The sequence below is a fragment of the Nelumbo lutea genome, chromosome 3 (genome assembly GCF_056320005.1).
Source record: "Nelumbo lutea isolate HS-2025 chromosome 3, American lotus-T2T, whole genome shotgun sequence".
In the NCBI taxonomy this organism is placed as follows: Eukaryota; Viridiplantae; Streptophyta; class Magnoliopsida; order Proteales; family Nelumbonaceae; genus Nelumbo; species Nelumbo lutea.
The window spans coordinates 19,380,465-19,400,803 of NC_142686.1; the positions used below are offsets into that span (position 1 = coordinate 19,380,465).

Here is a 20,339-nt window from a genome sequence, read left to right on the forward strand (position 1 = left end):
CTAAATTCTTAATCAAGTATCATATTTTATTTTACATGCAAACAAACAAAACTTGATGCTAAAAATTCTCAGGGTCCGTTTGATTTGTAGTCAGAATCAGAATCAAAATCTTTTGGAATCAGATTTGGTTCAGACAGGAATTGAGATTTCATTCTCGAGAGAGTCAGGGAATGGCCATTCCTCAAATGGGGGAATGCCATCCCAACAGGTATGGGAATGGGATTCCGGTTCTGCCCAATCAAAAAATTGGAATTGAAATAACCTATTCCAATTCCGATTTCATACCCCTATTCCTGCAAACCAAACGGGACCTCAGTGTTGTAATGGCCTACCTGGCATTTGCAGCAATTTCTGATTTTTATTATTCAATTTTGTGGTTCCTACTTCCTAAGCCAGCATTCCTCGTCAATAAGGGTGGCTATTCAGTATGGGGGAAGCTTCTCCAACTTTCCCTTCTATGGTTCTCTTGTTCTCTACACAGCCTAATTTTCTAACATCTCAAATCATATTGCCTCTCATAGGAAATTGGAAACATACCACCGAGGCTTTTCAGTCTCGCCCCCTAACCCTGAACGTATTGTCAGACCCAGATAGGATCAAATGTAAAATAGGTTCACTGGGTTACTGGTTTTATGCGTTAATCTTAAAATTCGGTTTTAACTGAAAAATGAAATAAGAAATTTCAGTTTTGATTATTTCAGTTTTCCATTTTAAAGTTTAATTTTTCTTTTTTATTTATTCAGTTTGATTTTTAATCGAATAAACCGATTGCTCACTCATCGGTATTTGTTGTTCTCCAATCCCTAAAAGTTTTTCTTAAAAGACCAGATTAATGGTACCACTGTCCTAGATGATCCGAATCTGATCCTGACACTACTAGCATTGATACTTCTTAAATTGAACCGTAACCCGCTGGATCCCGGTCTTGGACTCTTCATCTGACCCATTACTACACCAACCATAAATTTAACTTGCAATCACAACCCGACCCAGTGCCCATTTGGGAGGACTTTTGGGAAGTGGCTTCTGATGTTCTAAGCTGGGCCCTATACGTGAAGTTTCTCTATTCTGAGATTTGCAGCCGCGTATTGACAATATTTTCATATTTATATATTTTTATTTATAGGGAGATATTCCGAATGCACAGCTGAAAGGGGCTATGAAAGACGGTGTGAAGACGATGTTGTGAGGATCAAATCCGAATTCTACAGACCACAACTCTGTCATCACTCACCTTTGACACAGAAGCCGGTACCAAACGGGCTTCCAAATTGATTGGGTTCCCGACCTCTTGGGAAGGTTCAGTGGTGACTCGTTAGTCATGCCTCTGGCTCATGCCACATGCATGGAAAATACGTTCCATTCGTATTTGACAAATGACAGACAACAAGCAAATTCAAGTCTTCGACTCTGAGCTCTGGTAAGTCTTTCTTGAACTTGAAGCAAGGGGTACGTGTAGTGTAACGGGAGGTAGTCTTCCTATTGAGAGAGTCATTGTAGGAAGGCCTAGGTCAAAGTTTTACTTTATATATAAACCATCCATCTACAAGCCTGGATGATCATCCCAAGTTCCAACCCCAACAGAGGGAAGCTCTAAACTCTAAGTCCCACCCAACGACATGGCAAAGAGCTGCAGCACTTCGCCCACTTCAACAAATCTTGTGTTGCTTATTTTGGTTGCAGCTCTACGGCCCCTCAGCACCACTACTGAAGCCTTGAAACCCAGGATCACAAACATTCAATTCTACATGCACGACATCGTTGGAGGCCCCAACCCAACTGCCGTTCAGGTGGCCGGCCGGCTATCCAATATCACGAGCTCTGACCCAATTGCATCCTCGTTTGGGTCAATTTTCGTGATGGACAATCCACTCACAGCCACACCCGATATAAATTCAACCCTCATGGGGCGTGCTCAGGGGCTCTATGCCATGTCTTCGCAACAGAACGAGTTCAGCCTTCTGATGACTCTCACCTATGCATTTGTCAGCGGACCATACAATGGTAGTTCCTTCAGCGTGGTGGGTCGGAACCCGGTCGTGAATGAAGTAAGAGAGATGCCAATCGTCGGAGGCACAGGAATTTTTCGGCTTGCACGCGGGTATTGCTTGGCAAAGACGCACTCAATGGCGGGATTTGATGCAGTAATCGGATATAATGCGACTCTGATACATTAATTAATGGAGCTCCTATGTTTGTATCTACATGATTAGCATTCACAAACTTCACATTTTCAAATTCGATGTTGGATGATCCCCTGGCCTTGTATGAGATTTTCTATTATTATGAATAAATAAAGAGTTCGTTTTCATCACCCATGGAGTAATTTAGATGGTTCCCATCTCTCTCTCTCTAAATCGGAAAACAGCAATATAGTACTGTTGCCTTACCTGTGTAAGTTAAAACTTCAAAGTCTTTGACAGGAGTGGAAGTCTTGTGAGTTGTGAAGATGCCAAATCAAATGACCCACATCTTGGGAAGAACAAGGTCTGGTTTATCGGTCTTTACGTTGTTTGTAGATTGATCAAAAGCTTGAAATGTTCGGTCTGTCTAGCAAAACAAGTATTTCCATCCAACAATAGTTTGTTCTCTCCATATTTTATCAAACGTTTTATCTTGGAGTAAGGAAATACAGTTGAAACAAAGTTTGTCCGGTTTTCTATGTTTGAACAATTAAGACTGATAACACTTGACTGCGCATGACCGCTGACACTGGATTATCAGTTCCTTCTAAACCCAGTCTTTTCGAACGGATCTCAGATAAGAGAGACCTTGCAAAAGTTTAAGCCTAGAAGCTCCTATACTTAATTGCCTCTTAATATGACCCAACGGATGAGGGACACCAGATATGGTTCATGGCTAGAGGACCAAATATACTAATTGTTCTCTTTGAATTCTGGCAATAAAAGACATTAACGAGACAAGAAAGTTCATTGTTGGATAAACAATTTTGAACAACGTGACAGTAATTGTCAGTCTGTCACACGATATCCATCTCCATGGTATCATATCTAAATGGTCTACAGGACATGCACTTCAGGAGCTCTGCACAGATCAAAGCTCTTACTTGCGTCAACATTCGGATCATTGGTTTTGAATATAAAAGATTGAAGATATAACCTTGCTTTTGCTGCAATAGCAATAGATTCCTCGTCTTGTTTTTCTTTTGCAGCAGAGATAGCTGCAATGTATGCCTCCCTCGCTTCCTCCATTTTCTCCATGTCCATGTCATCCATATTATCCTGTTCATACCAAAGTAAATATATCAGTCAATAATTAAATATCATCACATTGAAGACATGTACAAGCTGGCTTTGATTGATTCTTTTATCTCTTTAACTACGCAATGGTAACTTGGGCTCCCTGGATTGAAGACATGTACAATCTTGGGATTCTCACAGCCTAAAACCTAGAGTTTTGCTGTGAGCCACGTGGCCCAAGACTCTAAATCTAACACCCCCCCCCCCTCCTCAAGTTGGTGCACAAGAAAGGACTGAGACGCTCAACTTGGACAAGAGTGCGTGAAATAGCAATTAATGTTTAATCTGCTCATGGAAAACGGGATTGGCGGCAATGTGTATAGCTGCTTTACTGTCACAGTGCAATTGCATTGGAGATGATAGCTGAACAGTGAGATCAGCTAGAAGACAACGGAGCCAGACTAATTCAGCTGTAACAGATGCCATTGCGTGGTACTCAACTTCAGCAGAGGAGCGGGAGACTGTTGGCTGTTTTTTTGTCTTCCATGAGATGGGCGAGGTGTTAGACAGTCTTGTATGCCCTTAGCTTCAATCGATTTGATGTACTTTTGTTATTTAGTGGAAATAAATTAAAGTGCATGTTTGATTCATGTTGTTTGGTATAATTCTGTGTAAGACCCTAAAACTGGACACTTATAGAAACTTGTGTTAGTTTTAAATGTTCACAGCCATTGGATAAGTCTGGGGAGATTTATTCTGCCAAGGCTGATACTGGTGTGCCACCAAGTGTTGGGATGGCTTGTTTCGGCCATCAGGGTAAGACCCAAGGCACATGCAGTATGGGATTGCTTGAACCCTTGAACCAGACCAGATTTCTAGTATTGCCCTAGACCTTGGAGACAGATGGGCAAAACTATAAAGTTACACCTGACCCCTAGACTCGATTATGACACATCACTAGGTGTTGGATCGGGCTGTCTTTGATGTGTCAATCAGTGAGATCCTTAGTGGGGGTCAAAACCTGGACATGTTGGGGCAGTCTGAGAATTCATCTGAGTGGTCATAGTGACAGGATCAGCCCCTTTGTCGGACAATGGTAATGATCGGTAATGCACTCTCTCTGATGGAAACCAAACTACCGGCAGTTGATTTCAATCGTTAGAATTTTGTTTTGCAAAATAATATATATATATATATATATATATATATATATATATGTATATGTACGGTTCAAAAGATTTTCAAAAGGTTTTAATTCCCGGGATCCATGTGAGTATAGAGTGTGGCACTGTTCCTTGCAGCCGAGAGAGGTCTTCTCTTGTCGGGCAGTGCTTGATCATTAAGGGCTGAGAGGTTAAGTGTAAGACCATTTAGGATAATACCTGATGGGCTAATCTTGCACCTGCCCACAGTCCCTGAGTTTTTATAAGATGGCTTGGCCCAGGGACCACTTAATGTAAGTGTTGGGCCCATAAGGTCCATGTGATGGGCTCAAGGGGTCACTGAGTCTTTCAGTGAATTCGGCTGGGCCTTGTAATAAAGGCTGGGCCGAACCCATGTGGTTGGTGTGTAGATCAATGCTTGGGTCCCACGCCATACAAAGAAGCCCAACTGGGCAGCAGGTTGGAAACTAGTTAAACACTGAATACTTAATAGGCCAAAAGCCCATTCGAACTAGGCTGATATGATCACCAGTTCATAGGGCGAATCTGAGATTAGTGTTAGTAAAAGGATTGGGTCTTTGACCTTATCCACTCTAAGAGACCAAATTCAAATTAGATTTGAATCTGGTAACCTCTTCATAAGATCAGGAGTTAACTAACTTAATCTGCAGATAGGATTAAGATTAACCTCTATCCAAATACTGATTTGGATTGGGATAACTCCCAAAATATTGGGAGGTTTCTTAATCAAGAAGAAAGAGGAGAAAACCCGAGCAAAAATATCAGATTTCGAACTAGGGGGTTTGAGCAAGAAAGAAACACATCCTGCAATCTGAGATTTGATCTCTCACAAACTCCAGAGAGAATAGACAATTTTGCCATCTTAGTCCCTGGACTTCTCTTCCTTCAGGCGCCGCCACTACCTGTTGGAAGATTGGATCTTTGCAGCAACAGGAAGTCAAGAAAGCAGTTCTTGACAATAGTCTTGCAAGAAATACACTAGGATTCGGCGTTCAAGGTTTCCAGAGGATTCTTGTGAAGAATCCAGTGTGTAGGACGCACCCTGCTGGTTCCGTTCCATCCATAGCTGTGTCATCTTCAGTGGGAGCGGATCTTGGTTACTTCTTTGGGCGTGAACACCAACTTTGGGAGATATTATTTCTCCGGATCAGGTATAATCCTTTCTGTTTTCTTTTGGTTCAGATCTGGTTTGTTTATGGTTCAAGTAGGATCCTTGAATAATGTATTCTAAATTTAGGGAATATGATTCCTAGTTGGAAGAAGGTAGGAAATTTTTTTGAAATTCGCCCCCCCCCCCATTCCGCACCTTTCTTGGCGTCCATTAGATGGATCCTACCATTCTTTCACGAGGAACCCAGCAAGGTGATGTACCCAGTAGGGGATCATCTAGTTATCAGGCAACTGGCCCAATCTGAGTCATTATAGCCATGAAAAACAGTATCAGTGTGAGCTGAAAGGAAGATGCCATGCTTCTGAGTTCCTTTAAGGTATTTGACCACCCGAAGTGCAGCATCAAGATGTTCTTGGTGGGGCTGATGCATATGCTGACTTAGGGTATTAACGGCAAAAGATATGTCAGGCCTAGTGACAGTGAGGTATACTAGTTGTCCAACTAGGCACTGGAAGCATGATGGATTATCCAGAATGGGACTGGAAGTGTCATTAAAATGACGTTGAACTTCCATAGGAGTGGATGATGGCTTGCAATCTTGGAGACCAGCATCAAGTAAGATGTCCAAGATGTATTTATGTTGACTAATAAATATGCATCATGAGATTGGTCAATCTCCAAGCCCAAAAAATACTTGGGAGGCCCGAGATCTTTGATGTGGAACTTGTCATTGATGAATTGTTTGAGCTGTGAAATACGAGAAGGATCATTGCCAGCAAGTAGAAGACCATCAACATAAACCAGGGTTGTGACAAAGGAGTCACCATTTGTGGATGTAAAGAGGGAGTAATCACTAATCACTGTGAGATTGTTGGAAGCCCATTGAAAGAAGAGCCTGTTGAAATTTCTCAAACCACATGTGAGAGGCTTGTTTGAACCCATAAAGGGATTTCTGGAGTTTGCAAACTCTATTATCATCATCTTTGGCAAAGCCTTGAGAGATGGCCATATACACTTCCTCATGGAGATCTCCATGTAAGAATGCATTATTAACATCGAATTGATGAAGTTCCCATTTTTAATGGCAGCTACAGCAAATAGACATCGAACAGTTGATAATTTTGCAACTAGCACAAAGGTATCATGATAGTCCAAACCTTCAACTTGGGTGTATCCTTTGGCTACCAAACAAGCTTTGAACCGATCAACTGAACCATCGACTTTGTATTTTATTTTGTACACCCACTTGGATCCAATGGCTCGTTTTCCGGGTGGTAAGCCATATTGGGTTAAAAGATCAGTTTCCTTCTTTGTATGCTCTTTCTTATTTGAAAAATGAGCCAATCTCGTCTTTCACCACCCCGTCCTCTTCCACTTCTGGGATTTGGTGGAACTTGGGTCTAAGAAGGGATTTGAGGGACTCAAACTTCAACAGTATTTCGAGCCTTATTGCACTTCTTGATAACGTTGTCTTAGACCCCACTAGGGCGGATTCTAGAATTTGGACACCTACCCCCAATGGAATCTTTTCTTGTGCTTCTTTCTTCAAAGTCTTAAGTCAGCCCACCAGTCATACTTTCCCCCCTTTCCCTATTGATGAGGTTTGGTGCAGAGCAATACCTCCTAGGGTTGGTAGTTTTTGTTGGGAAGCCTATCTAGAAAGAATCAACACTAGTGATCTACTCCAAAAGAAGAAACCCTATTCTTGTTTGTCACCTCAGTGGTGTGTTTTTTGTAATGCGGATGGGGAGACTGGTTTTCACCTACTGGTGTCTTGCCATTTTGCGAGGTCAATTTGGGATTGGGCTTTCTCCTTATTTAGATGTAGCTAGAATCCTCCGTCAGACTTGCAGGGCCTTTTTTCCCCTTCTTTTTTCAGGTGGCGGATAAAAAGGGGAAGAACTATGTGGAGAGGACTAAGGGTTGCAGTATGTTGGACACTTTGGGAAGAAAGAAACTCCAAGATATTATAAGAAACTGAGAGATGAGCAGCAGATCTGAGGGCTATCATACATATTAGGGCAGTACAGTGGCTGAAATCTTTGGAGCTATTCACAGATTACAATGTGGATGACATGTTGAGGAAGTGGGGTGAAATTGCAAATTGCACACAGACCAAGTCAGTTATGAGTGGCTTGGACCCCTCCACCTGGTGGATTCTTGAAATTAAACTTTGATGGGTGTAGTAGGGGAAATCTTAGACAATCTGAGATTGGGGGTGTTTTTAGGGATGAAAATGGGGTCATTTCTACCATTTTCTCAGGCCCAATTGGAGTGGGTGACTCCCTTAGAGCTGAGATCTTTGCAGTTATGGAAAGAGTCCGAAAAGCTAAGGAGTTGAACATCAGGAAACTCATAATTGAAGGGGATTCAGAGGTGGTGATTAAAGATCACAATGGCTTATGGAAGTACAACAATGAGATGAGGAAATTCAAGTGGCTGGTGCGGGAGATGGAAGTTAAGACATGTTGGGTTAAAAGATCGACTAATTCCCTAGCTGACGGTTTAGCTAAACAAGGGGCAGAAAGGGATTCACTGTTTTGGGCTAAGCTGTAACTTTAGTGTTTTTTTTCGTTTTTTTTCCTTTTCTTGAGGTTCTTTGTTGCTCTTGGAAGATAAGTGTGTTTGTCTTCCTCTTGTAAATCTTCTATTGATGATTTAATGAAAGTGTTATTCATCAAAAAAAAAACTTTACACAGAACCTCGAACACAAGGATGTAAGTCATTTTCTCTTATACTCTATGAAAAGGTAACCTTTGTTGTAAGACACACCATTTATCTTGCCTGGCATATTCACTTGGAAAACTCTTGTGAGCACTGAACATGTTACCTAAGATCAAAAGTATGTAAACCTACTACATTATTATAAAGAAGCAGCCAAGCTTACTATATGTGGAAGTGGATCCAAATGATATGGAGTGACATCATAATCCTCAGCATATGCAGTGAAATCATTCTTTGTCAAGCCTTCAAGTGACAACACAAGTGATGAAATCCCTCCTTGCATGGAGTCCAGCTCATTTTGGAGCTTATCAACTTTGCTATTAGATGTCATTGCCTCCCATTGTAACTTCTCAAGGGCTGCTTGCTTATCTGCAAGCATAATCTGTGGAAGAGAAAGATATTAACGAGTAATGGCGTAAGGTAATTTGCACAGATAATCATGCATGCATGCATTTATGCAACTATGCACTCACATATATAAACCAACCAAAAAATATTTGGTGTTGGCACTTGGTACTGCTTAATGTTGTGGCATAAAAAGCTGAAATTGGAAATAAGAATGCAACATTTATGCGTATGTCATAAAAGCATACCTAATCCAATGTACAGTTGGCACTGAATTTGGGTCACAACAAAGGACTGATAGCACCCAAGGTTCAGAGAACTGACCCAGAGGCTGAACCGTTTTCCCCTCCAGGTTGTGGGTGAGCTGAACCAGTCAACCTGTGACACATCATCCTATAGATATATAATATAGCATAATATATAATATATGTAACATGCATAATTATATAATGTTATACATAATAATATTAAATTATATATATATTCAAAATATAAAACTATATTTTGCATAATTATGGCCAGTTTTTCTAACCTCAGTTTTTAGAGCCAAACCAAACTGCCAGGTGGATGACAGTGGTCAGTGGACTGGTTCACAGCTTTTTTGTCAGACTAGCCGATCCAGTCTGGCTCTCTGAACACTGATAGCATCATGTGTTGTGTAAATATGCCGATTGTTCATCAAATGTTGAGAAGATTAATTCATGAAGTATCCAGAACATTCCATTGTGTTTCAAAAGTTTAACATCCTTGAATACACAACTATGTTTGAGAGGAAGGAGATTGCAGGAGATGAATGACAAGCAAATTCCATTATTTTTTCTACCCCTCCATGACTTCAGAATATATGCAGTAGGTTACCATGCTATTCATCTTATTTTAGAACCTGGAATAGATTAATGGGAATAACTGAAAAAGGAATATTATTTTTTGGTAATAAATGAAAAGGAAATATTTATCGAGTAATAAGAAGAGTACAAGAATGTGACAAGAAACCACCCAACGAAAGAAGCAACAAAGATCCAAAAGCATCCACCCACCTCTAAGACCAAAGGACACAGACACCCCAATACTAACAAAAAAACAAAGCATCTAAAACTAAAATGCCAACAAATTTGAAGACACAACCCTCCAGCTTATACCAAATTGCCAAAAAACCAACCTACAAAACCCTCCACACCCATCAAATGACAAGACCTTCCTCCCAAATGACTAGTGCACAGCTATAATACCCAAATATTCAGCACCTCCTGCGCCTTCGCCAGTTCCTTCTTTACTTCTCTTAAAAGCACTCTTGTTTTCTTCACCTTTTTAATAGGCCCCATCCCAAATAAGCCCCCCTTCAATCTAGCAAGAACTTTTGACATCTGGACAGTTTGTTGACTCCTCTGTCTTCTGAATCTTCTTACCACATCAGGGATTGCTCTGTTGCCAACTAACCATCCTTGTTGACATCATTCCCTGTAACTTCAGGAGGTTTTGCTCCATCTTGATCATCTTCTTTCCTTGCAGCAGAGCTCATCACCTCAGGATCCAAATTATCTTTCTCTCTTTCCATTAGAGGCATAGGATGCCAATTCCTTAAATTTTGTCCTTGCAAATTCCTCCCCTTGGATGCCTCTGATAAAGAACAAACCCAAAGATTTACTCACCTCCATTTCTATTTTCACTACTATTTCCAGGTCAACTGTTTTCCCAAGGGCATGTGTTTTATCCATTACAACTTCATCTTCATTTCTAAACTCTTCATCATCTATTACTAGCTTCATTCTTTATTTCTTTTTTTCTCTCATACATTTTTGCACCTATCACCCTGCACCCATTATTTTCAGTCTCCTGTTCACCTTCCAGTTTGTCCACCTTCGTCTCCTTTCTTGCTTCTTCTTTCTCTACAAAACTACCATCTCCTTCATTATCCAGATCCATCTTTGATATGCCTTCACAAACCCTTACCTCTTCTTCACCTTCAACAAGATTTTCCTCCGCTGGATCTTTGGGACTGCTAGACCTTCGGGCTCTAAATTTGTCCTGTACGTAACACATCTTTCCATTTGAGCTGATAAAAAAAAAACACACCTTTCCATTTGAGCTGATAAAAAAATACACATCTTTCCATTTGAATTTTTTTACTGTTCTCAATATTGAGGAGTTTCATCACAACTAACCTCTTTTTCATCTTCCTCAATAACCATTGACTTGATCTCACCTCCTTTTTCATTCTCTTGCAAATTTTCTTTTGGACCAACAGCTTCAGCTTATCCCTTCACACTTGTCTCTTCAAGTTCTAATCTCTTCTCACCATGTCTTTGAGGACTTCAACCAGATAAAATGTTCCTTTGTTTATCTTCCTTATACCTGGAAATAAATTTCATAATGCACTAGACATAATCCCCCTCACATTACAATCTTCAGGTCTTTCTTTTCTCTTTTCCTTCTCTCCCAGTCATTTTGGATTAGATCTCGCCCTAGCTGCAACTCCCTAACCACCAACTGGGCCCAAGTCCTGTCAAAGTTTACCCACTCCTACCACCATTACAACTTCAAACGCAAAATAGGCCCAACTCTATTTAAACGCTCACCCAACCCACCACGATGTACAAAAGTATATGGCCCACATTGCTTCCCCCATTTCTCCAGACCAAGAACATTACTCTGCCTACTTTTAAAGTCAAAAACAGTTTTCACCCTGTCCTCCTTACCTGCTGAAATCATAACTTTGCCCTTTCATCACCCTGACCTTTCATCTTCATCCCTAACCTCCCACCCTCCTTGCCGAAACTCCACATGTTCATCTTCCTCACCCCCCAACGTCCTCTTCTGACCTTCGCTCAGATCAAACTTATTTTTCTTTTATTATCCCTCTCGAAAATGAAACAACAAAGATTGGATATGTTCCTTGAGGCACTATTCTCAATTAGAATTGCTTCCTTGCATAAAGTTGATTCTTATCAAGTGCAAATCTTCAACTTCAATCAATATTTTCACGTACCTTGCCTGAATCTAGAGCCTATTGCAAAAATCATGCCTCCGAAATTTTCCCACAGCGTGGCCAATCAATCTGAAAGTTTGGGTACTCCGAAAATGCAATGGAATCCCCACCACACGTATCCAAACTAATGTTGTCTCCTGTGAAGGCTTCAGTTGCCCAACCATCAGTATCCATCTATCAATTCTTAACTCTGGATATCTCAAATGCCTCTTCTCTGCCTATCCAAAACTCTCACTACTCCTTTTATCTTGAAGCTAAACAAAAGTAATCCTGCACTTAACCTTCTTCCTGTGAGAAGCCAAAATGAAACCACTCTGTGTGCACCCATCTCTGAATGTCAACAATATCTGGATCTGAGTGAAAAAAGTAATCCTGCATTTAACCTTCTTTCCGACAACTTCCCAATCCCGTTAACCACCACTTCGGCCAACACCATCACCTCCTTTTTTTGTTCCATTATCATGACAAATGAAGAATTACCTCTTAAGTCATTATCATAGAATTATGCTAGAACTCTAATAAGCTAATTGTAAATCATCCAATCTTTGCAACACACATTTCACTATGACTCCAATAGGTGTGAAATATATGCCTAGATGTTTGAACACACCAAACCCCTGATTTACCAGTTTTCTTCAATCATCAACAGATCAGAATAGTTTCATCATGAAGGAAACAAATCAATAGAAAATTTTTCTCCCTGCAAGGAGAAAAGGAAAAACCATTTCTGGCTTACCCACCCAACATGCAAACAAAGCCCAACTGTCTACTTTCTACCCTAGTATGGTAGACCCACAATACAATCCCTCCCTATCAACTTCCCTTTTGCCAACATGTTAGCCATATTAGTCACCCTCTTTTACCAGTTAATACAATGTACGATAGAAATTTTCATGTAGTATATGGTAGTAATTATGCAATTAGGTTTACACAATGCATAATAGAAATTTCCATGTGGTATATGGTAGTAATTATGCAGTTATGTAGCCTAGAGGATCACTTTGGTAGATCTGCATGCACTGAATGTTGATTTATAACTCCTATGCATGTCAGAAAGTTGCATGATAAGGGCTGGAGCTTTTTCCAGTCCTCCTAATGCAAACTTTCACCTGACCAACAATAACTACAAGTATGAATCCTCTCATTTCCACAGAATAACAATATATAATATATAATATAACTAGTGGTGGGGGAAAGAGAAATAACTGGTGGTTGTACTTTATACATAGAAAAACATATAACCGCTATGAGACAATGAAGCAATGAGCTAGGTACATGATAAATAGACAACTTAAGAAATACAAAGAAACATACCTTTGCATCATAGAGCTGAGAATGAGTAGTTCTGATTAAGGAGTCTTTCTCTGAGGTCTGGCATCTCAGTTCTTCAAGTTTTGCTTGGACTTCAGCTATTTGATTCTTTGAATTCTCTGCCAATTTCAGGAGCTCGTCTTTTTCTGATAATTTCTTCTCTAGATCTTGCACTTGTTTCCGCAAGATATTCAGCTCTTCCCTTTCCTTTTCTGCTACCATTGCCCTCGATGAGAAAATTGAGAGTTCATCAGAACAGACATCTTGGCTAGCAGTTTTGCTTTGAACTTTATCACTAATTTCCCTTGTTTTTTTGGTTGGAATAGATTGAGCTGCTTTCCTACCTTTTGGATCACCAATCTGAAATAGGTTAATAATCAAGATTAGGATATTCTATTAGTGAAAACTGAAGCCACACCTGACATTTATGCAGAAAATATCTAAATGTCAGGTTAATTGAACTCCATTAACAGCAGATTTGATTTAGATTAGACGCAAAGCAATATGGAAGTTCCAAAAGGGAAGGATAATGTTCAAAATTCATTTACTTGTCAGTGTCAAGTCTTTAGCCTTTGGGTTCATGTAATATAAGTCATTGCCTAACTAGGAACAACATGAGTTTCAAAACCAGGCTACACTCATTATTTCTATTGAACAAAACAAAATTGTCTAATCTGGTGAACTCTTTTCCTTGATCATAAATCATAAATTCATAAAACTTTTTTCCTCGTGCGGTAAACCCATACCCAGAAATCCAAATCACCTAAAAAGGAGGATAGTATAAAAGACAATAAATTGATAAGCATCCGGCAGATGCCAGAGTTAAAATGGGTTGCTTCAGACTGAAATTGTAGAGTACCCATTGCGGTCTAGAGAGACCAATTCGCAATTCAATACATAACAACCATAAACCAACATCAATGGTACACATTTCTAATAGCATCACCAAACAACATAAGACCTGCTAACTACTGAAACAAAACATAAGCTCAAGCTTCCCACATTTTCCTAAGAAAAAGGTTCGAAATTTACAGTTCCATTGGGTCAATTTAACATTTAAGTCAAATTCCAAACGAAATTGTAGAGTACCCATTGCGGTCTAGAGAGACCAATTCGCAATTCAATACATAACAACCATAAACCAACATCAATGGTCCACATTTCTAATAGCATCACCAAACAACCCAGAGTTAAAATGGGTTGCTTCAGACTGAAATTGTAGAGTACCCATTGCGGTCTAGAGAGACCAATTCGCAATTCAATACATAACAACCATAAACCAACATCAATGGTCCACATTTCTAATAGCATCACCAAACAACATAAGACCTGCTAACTACTGAAACAAAACATAAGCTCAAGTTTCCCTCAGAAAAAAGTTCGAAATTTACAGTTCCATTGGGTCAATTTAACATTTAAGTCAAATTCCAAACGAAAAGTCTCACCTTTTTAGGGTGAGGTTCTTTTGAAGGCGTCTTAGTGTAGACTATCGACGCACGACGTGTGAACGAAGCGTTCGCCCTCCGATCCTGGGCAATGAAAAAACAAAAACAATACATTAAAGAAAAGGAAAGTTCACCAAAAGAGAGAACAGATTAAATTAAGATTATTTCCCAAAAATAGTACACAAGGAAAAAAAAAGGATAAATTTTTGAAATGTACATGAAGAACCGCTTGGAAGTATCAAGGTAATGAGCTTACCATGAGAGATTCCACAAGCGGGACCATCTCGACGAGGTTCTTAAAGAGTACCCTGTCCACATTGCTATTGCTTCCGTTTCCGTTAGCGAGGGAGGAGTTAACTCGTTGAGATAGAAGAGGAGATGAGTGATCTTCTCCCGACAGCCATGATTTTGAGTCTCCAAATCTTTCCTGCAAGTCGACGAAATGCTGCTGCTCAAACATTGGCTATGGAGATCGATTAGTTGGTGGAAGCCCTTAAAAAGATCGATACTCTCTCTGATCTCTATGTCAGGAATACACTACATAGAGAGAAATTGCAGAGACTTCACGGATATCATGGTCCTAGTTCCCACTCCAATCCGTCCTTACAGTCACGGAGATCAGCAGAAAGATTACTCAAAAAACTCAAAAGGGAAGTGGAAGCGATGTAAATGTCCATAACCCAGAAAAAGAAACAACAGCACTACCTATTACATTATATAATAAACACTTAGGGTCCATTAGTATTTCGTCATTACATTATATAATGTCAAAAATATTCTTCTTGTGTTGTTTTTTTTGAGATCATTCTACGGAATAAAATCATTACAAGAAAATATTATCACTAGAAATTTTGAATATATTATTTTATGTTCATGTGAGAATATCACCGTGGGGAGACATTAAATTACATGAAAATCATTTCAAAAATAAATGAAAAGGGTATTTTTTGACATTATATAATATTTAACTGACAAAATATTGATGGATGGACCTAAATTTCTATTTTTGAGAATTCAAGATATTCAAGTGTTGCAATTGAAAATTTAGAATACCTATCCCAAAGTGTAGGATACTTATCTACAACTTACCCAATTTTAAAGCTAATTGCAAATTTGCAATAAGGAACATAATCCAACGAGCCAAATTGAGAGTCTATTGATTCTCGAACCAGGTAGTAATATACCTCCGCTTATAAAAAAAAAAGTAATATACCTCCACTTTGCTTAAAATTTTCATACCAATTAAAGTAAATTTAAGCTTTTAGTTAGGCTTCAAATTTCAATTTCCTATAATAGGAGTTTAGAATCGGAATTGAAATAGTGGTTGGATGGAATGGGATTGCAATTTCTGGTCATTGCAGAATGGCATTGTTCTATTTGAGGTAATGGTCATTCTGGCCTCCCCTCCTTGGGAATGAGAATCTCATTCCAGTTAGGGATGGTAATAAAGAGGGCTTTACCCGACCCATCTCCCAATCCGTGTCTGCCCCAAAATCTATAGTGGATTGGATTTTGAGAATCTAAACCCTTTCCTTACATGAAAATGCAAAATCCTCCCTGACCTCAAGAGTAAGGCAAGTCGGGTTTAGAACCTGCATATAATTTCTTATTATCTTTTATTATATATAAACAATAAACAAATAAAATAATACAAATAAATAACAAAATTTTCAATTATTTGATTAAGACATATAAAATCATATAAATTATTAATTATCCTTTACATAAAATTCTAAATATTATTAAATTCAATACCTAATACATAAAGTTTATATACTTTTATTCTAAACCCTAATCTCCCCTCACGCAATAAGACGCAATAGGAGTGGATGCCCATTAAAATGTGTCACCCCTTCATGGGAATTATGGCATACTTTATGGAATTCAATTCTAGTTCCGATTTCAAGGAATTTCGACTTTGATTCACAAGACAAACAGACCCTCAGTGTTTTTGCCAACGAGATTTGGCTGTAAATGGTTTGACTCATCGTTCAGAAGGAAAGCAACACAATGAACCTTGATATGACTAATGGATAACCCAGCCCAACATTGACTGGGCCTCATAACTTACCACATGTCCACAATGGAGATTTAATGCTGGGAAATAAATTTTCTTTAAGACATTGTTGTAGCTGTGCTATTTGTTGCATTATTTTCATGGTTTGGAAAAGGAATGTTCACACGATAGCTCATCATCAGAAAATAAGGCATGTGGCCATGCACTGATGGTTTTTCTGACATGTGAGCCATGTACTGATGATGGTTGAGGACCCTCTCTTGGGATGGATCCATCCATTCAATGATCTGTCCTGATCCTCGAAATAAACGACAAATGGCAATTTTTGAGGGCCCCATACAGAAAGACCTTTCCTGTGTTCTAGAAGCAAAATGGTGATGGGCTGGACTCGTAGCTGCACTTCATGTCCGGTGGCCTGGTTCGGCCCTGATTATGTTCCCATCTTCGGCTATAAGGTAGAATGGAGAAAAGCACCCCATAAGTCATTAAATTCGACTTAAGAGACCAAGCTTGCTTAGCTAATCGGATGCAAAGAAAATGGATGAGAACTTGAGATTCTTCACCCAGTTAAAGATGGTCTGAATGCGACCCATTTATAATTGGATCGAATAATGGATATAGCACTATCCAAGCAAATATGATCCAACTCGTGTAATTACGGGAAATTGGTATAACACAGATAGAGCAGATGCACGTGAGCCTGCAGTTCCAAGGATTTGATCTTACACTCCCTATTTAGAGAGGTGCCAACTGCCAAGTGACAATCTCAACAAAATAAAATAATCTATCCTACTGGAAAGACATGATAATAAAAGAGCCTTGACCAAATTAAACCCCTGTGAATTTTTATAAAAATAACTTTAATTGATTATCATCGTTATGAATTTAATTTTTATGATACTAGTTACAAATTTTCTCGATATCATAATTGAACTCCTTTGACAAATTATTTCTACTAGTGAGTCATTTCAACTCACTTTATCATATATGACATAAAAAGCTAGAAACTATTTTTAGTTTAATTTATTAATAATATATAGTATTTTGATTATTATTTTTTATTTATTAATACTATTTTATATCAAATTTCAATATGAATATGCCATAAAACAAATGGATAAGCTTCAAATTAAATTCAAATATTAACGAATCAAATTTGGATGTGGGCCTTTTCAATCCAATCCAATCTGGTTGGAACCCTAAAGTGAAGCCATCATTATTCTTTCATGGGTTTGGTGTGTGTCCAGTTGGATTAGATGAATGTAATGGTTCATCGGTGGGTTATGAAATCAATGATGAGGTTCCAAACCATTAATAAATTTATGAGCCCCACTGTGAAAGATGTGGGTCCTATGTATTTTATTACTGGTGTAGAACCTTATTATCATTGGTTCCACAGCCCGTTGAATAACCATTGCATTCAGCTAATCCTTGCTTGAGTTCTTGAGAATTGAGGCAAGCCGTCCTTTACTATTATTTCCTTAATTTGCCCATAAATACCAATTTTTCAACTCTTCTACACAGCCACAACATAAGATGCACTTTATTGAACTGTGGAGACCAACTCCTTGGGGACCCCAAACGGTGAATTGGGATCTGCTCCTTATATATAGAGCACTCCTCACACCAATACAACCTCACAGCCACATCCCATTGTATATTAGAAACATTTTCCATAAATAACAATATAGAAATATGGGAAATGTTTCCGATGTACGGCTGAAACATGCTGAAGTCGGTGTGAGAAACACTCTGTGAGGAATAGATCCGAACTCCCAAATAGTTTGACAAACTCGATTGAATTGTATTGTATCTTTCATTCAGCAACACATTTATAATTAATTCATTAGGCTCAGTTTGGAAAAAATACAAACACAAATATGTATAATGTTAATAGATACAAAATAATATAAAAACATAAAGTTTTGCATTTTAGATATTTGTATTTATACTCCTTTCAAACTGAGCCTTAACTCCTCACTTGCTCTTTCAAATACTCAAATTTGAAAGTCACAGAAATCCAAAATAGAGGTGTTGAATGTTAGTATTGAATATTATGTATATTAATTTATATATTGGTATTACTGTTAGCTAATGTGATATATATCATTTATTGACATGTAGCAAGGAAACTGAGCTAAGCAGCTTTCTTAGCTAGCTGTAAGCTCTAATTTCCATGACCTCAAGTACAATTCCTAGCCCTTTTAACTAATAAAGCATGCTTTATCTTGGTGATTTCTAATCAATTTATATGTTAATTAAATATTATAAACACAAAATTTTTATTTTAGTTTCTATTTCCTTTTAATGACGGTGAACAATGAGATTTAGGATCCATTCAGTTCATGGAAATAGGGGTTTGGAATCGTTATTAGAACCGAAATAGGCCATGCCGATTCTAAATGTTTAATTGGGTAGAATCTGAATTTCATTTATATTTTTGATGGAATGGCATTCCCCCATTTGAGAGAATGGTCATTTCCTCCTCTTCCCATAGGAATGAAATCTCATTCCAGCTTATTTCAATTTTCAATTTGATTTCTGTCTGAATCAAACAGACTATAAGAATAATTGACCATTTCGATTCTGATTCCAACTGTGAACCAAAGGACCCTTTGATTTTAATTTTTAAAAATTTACCATAAAAACCATTAAATGCCAAAAAAATAAATTAAAATGGCATATATTAAAATAATAAAAAATCATATAATTTTTTAGGTGGGATCTTCGGGTATAGACATCAAACTCCCATACCAATGACCCAGTGATTGATAACTTGTGATGGTTAATTAGCACCCCTCCAACTCCAATATAAGAGGCATGGGTGGGGATCATGCGATCATTTATGACCCGGCCCAAATCCACACCAAGCCCGCACATAATGCAGGCTGGGCCCTAGTCAAGCAAACCCTAGGCTTGGACAGACTGACAAGGCCCAAAAGTTACATTTATCTTATAATTCCTTACCATATATATAGTATAATACATTAATGGATTGGACTATGATATAGAAAAGATATGATATCCGAAAATTTTATGATGAATCAAGTGGAATTATAAACATAGTAGTCAATTAGGTGTTATTTATCAAAATTTATAAGTGGGTTTTGATTGATCAAAACTCTTTCCATACCATATTTTCTCGGCATCATAGATTTTCCCTATATTAATATATAGACAGTACATCTTTATATAGTTTTTTGTATTTTGTATTTTTTATTTTATTTTAAACCCATAATTTTATTAAGCAATACAGGCAAACCTGGATGCTCGGCCTAGCCTAGGCAGACCTAAAGATTATTCCATACATTGTCAAAACCCAGCCTATGGTCATCCTTATATCCAACTTGTGGAACTACAGGCTCTCCCCAGTCTGACCAATGGATCCCATGTGCACACCTGATCCTCTAGAATGCAAAAGATGCTAAATTTTAAATTTTTTTCTTTTTTATTTTACCTCTTTTTACCAAATCTGGTCTTGATTCCAGAGCAAACTCCATTTAACCATAAATTAAGGGCCCCATTTGGTTCACAGGAAGAGGAATCTGTAATTGGAATCGGAATGGCCTTTGGTTGGGTGGAATGGAAGTTCCCCCGAATGACCATTCCCTCCCCTCTCTTAGGAATGAGATATATTCCAACTGATTCTAATTCCGATTTTGATTTTCATTTGAATCAAACAGACTATGAAAATAGATCCTCAAGTTCTAAATTTCTAATTCCAAGATATTTCTGTTCTGATTCTAACCAAGAACCAAATGAACCCTTACTTTCACCCCTTTCACAAAGTAGGTACATTTGCTTTGTCATGACGAATGTTAAAAGTTAAAACCACCCTCATCAACTCATCCAACATATAGAAATTGTCAAACAAACAAAGAGGCATGGTGTAAATTTATAATAAGAGCGAAAGGAGTATTCTTTGTTTATTATAAAGTACAGTCGATACTAAATAATTATGGAAGTGACATTATAGGATAGACCCAAGTTATAGACAGTAGCCAACTTTGATGGGT

General features: G+C 38.4%; 1 protein-coding gene and 1 pseudogene across 4 annotated transcripts; one reads left to right on the plus strand and one right to left on the minus strand.

Moving 5' to 3' along the window:
• Window positions 1–1,547: 1,547 nt before the first annotated feature.
• LOC148863383 (dirigent protein 22 pseudogene) lies at window positions 1,548–2,314 on the plus strand (annotated as a pseudogene). Its single transcript, XR_016109739.1, has one exon. The product of XR_016109739.1 is annotated as a dirigent protein 22 pseudogene (transcript).
• A 558-nt stretch (window positions 2,315–2,872) lies between these two features.
• LOC148863384 (protein MICROTUBULE BINDING PROTEIN 2C-like) lies at window positions 2,873–15,711 on the minus strand. Of its 3 annotated transcripts, none has more exons than XM_088977153.1 (6): window positions 15,396–15,711; window positions 14,563–14,908; window positions 14,307–14,390; window positions 12,865–13,221; window positions 8,383–8,601; window positions 2,873–3,242 (listed from the first exon to the last, which is right to left on the minus strand). In XM_088977153.1, exons 2-6 carry the CDS (start codon window positions 14,764–14,766, stop codon window positions 3,021–3,023), a joined length of 1,086 nt encoding a protein of 361 aa, XP_088833279.1. In that variant the 5' UTR covers window positions 14,767–14,908; window positions 15,396–15,711; the 3' UTR covers window positions 2,873–3,020. The 3 variants fall into 3 exon arrangements, with proteins under 3 accessions (XP_088833279.1, XP_088833280.1, XP_088833278.1); XM_088977154.1 differs by lacking the exon at window positions 15,396–15,711 and having other exon boundaries at window positions 12,865–13,073; window positions 13,206–13,221; window positions 14,563–15,205; XM_088977152.1 differs by lacking the exon at window positions 15,396–15,711 and having other exon boundaries at window positions 14,563–15,375.
• Between the last annotated feature and the right edge of the window lie 4,628 nt (window positions 15,712–20,339).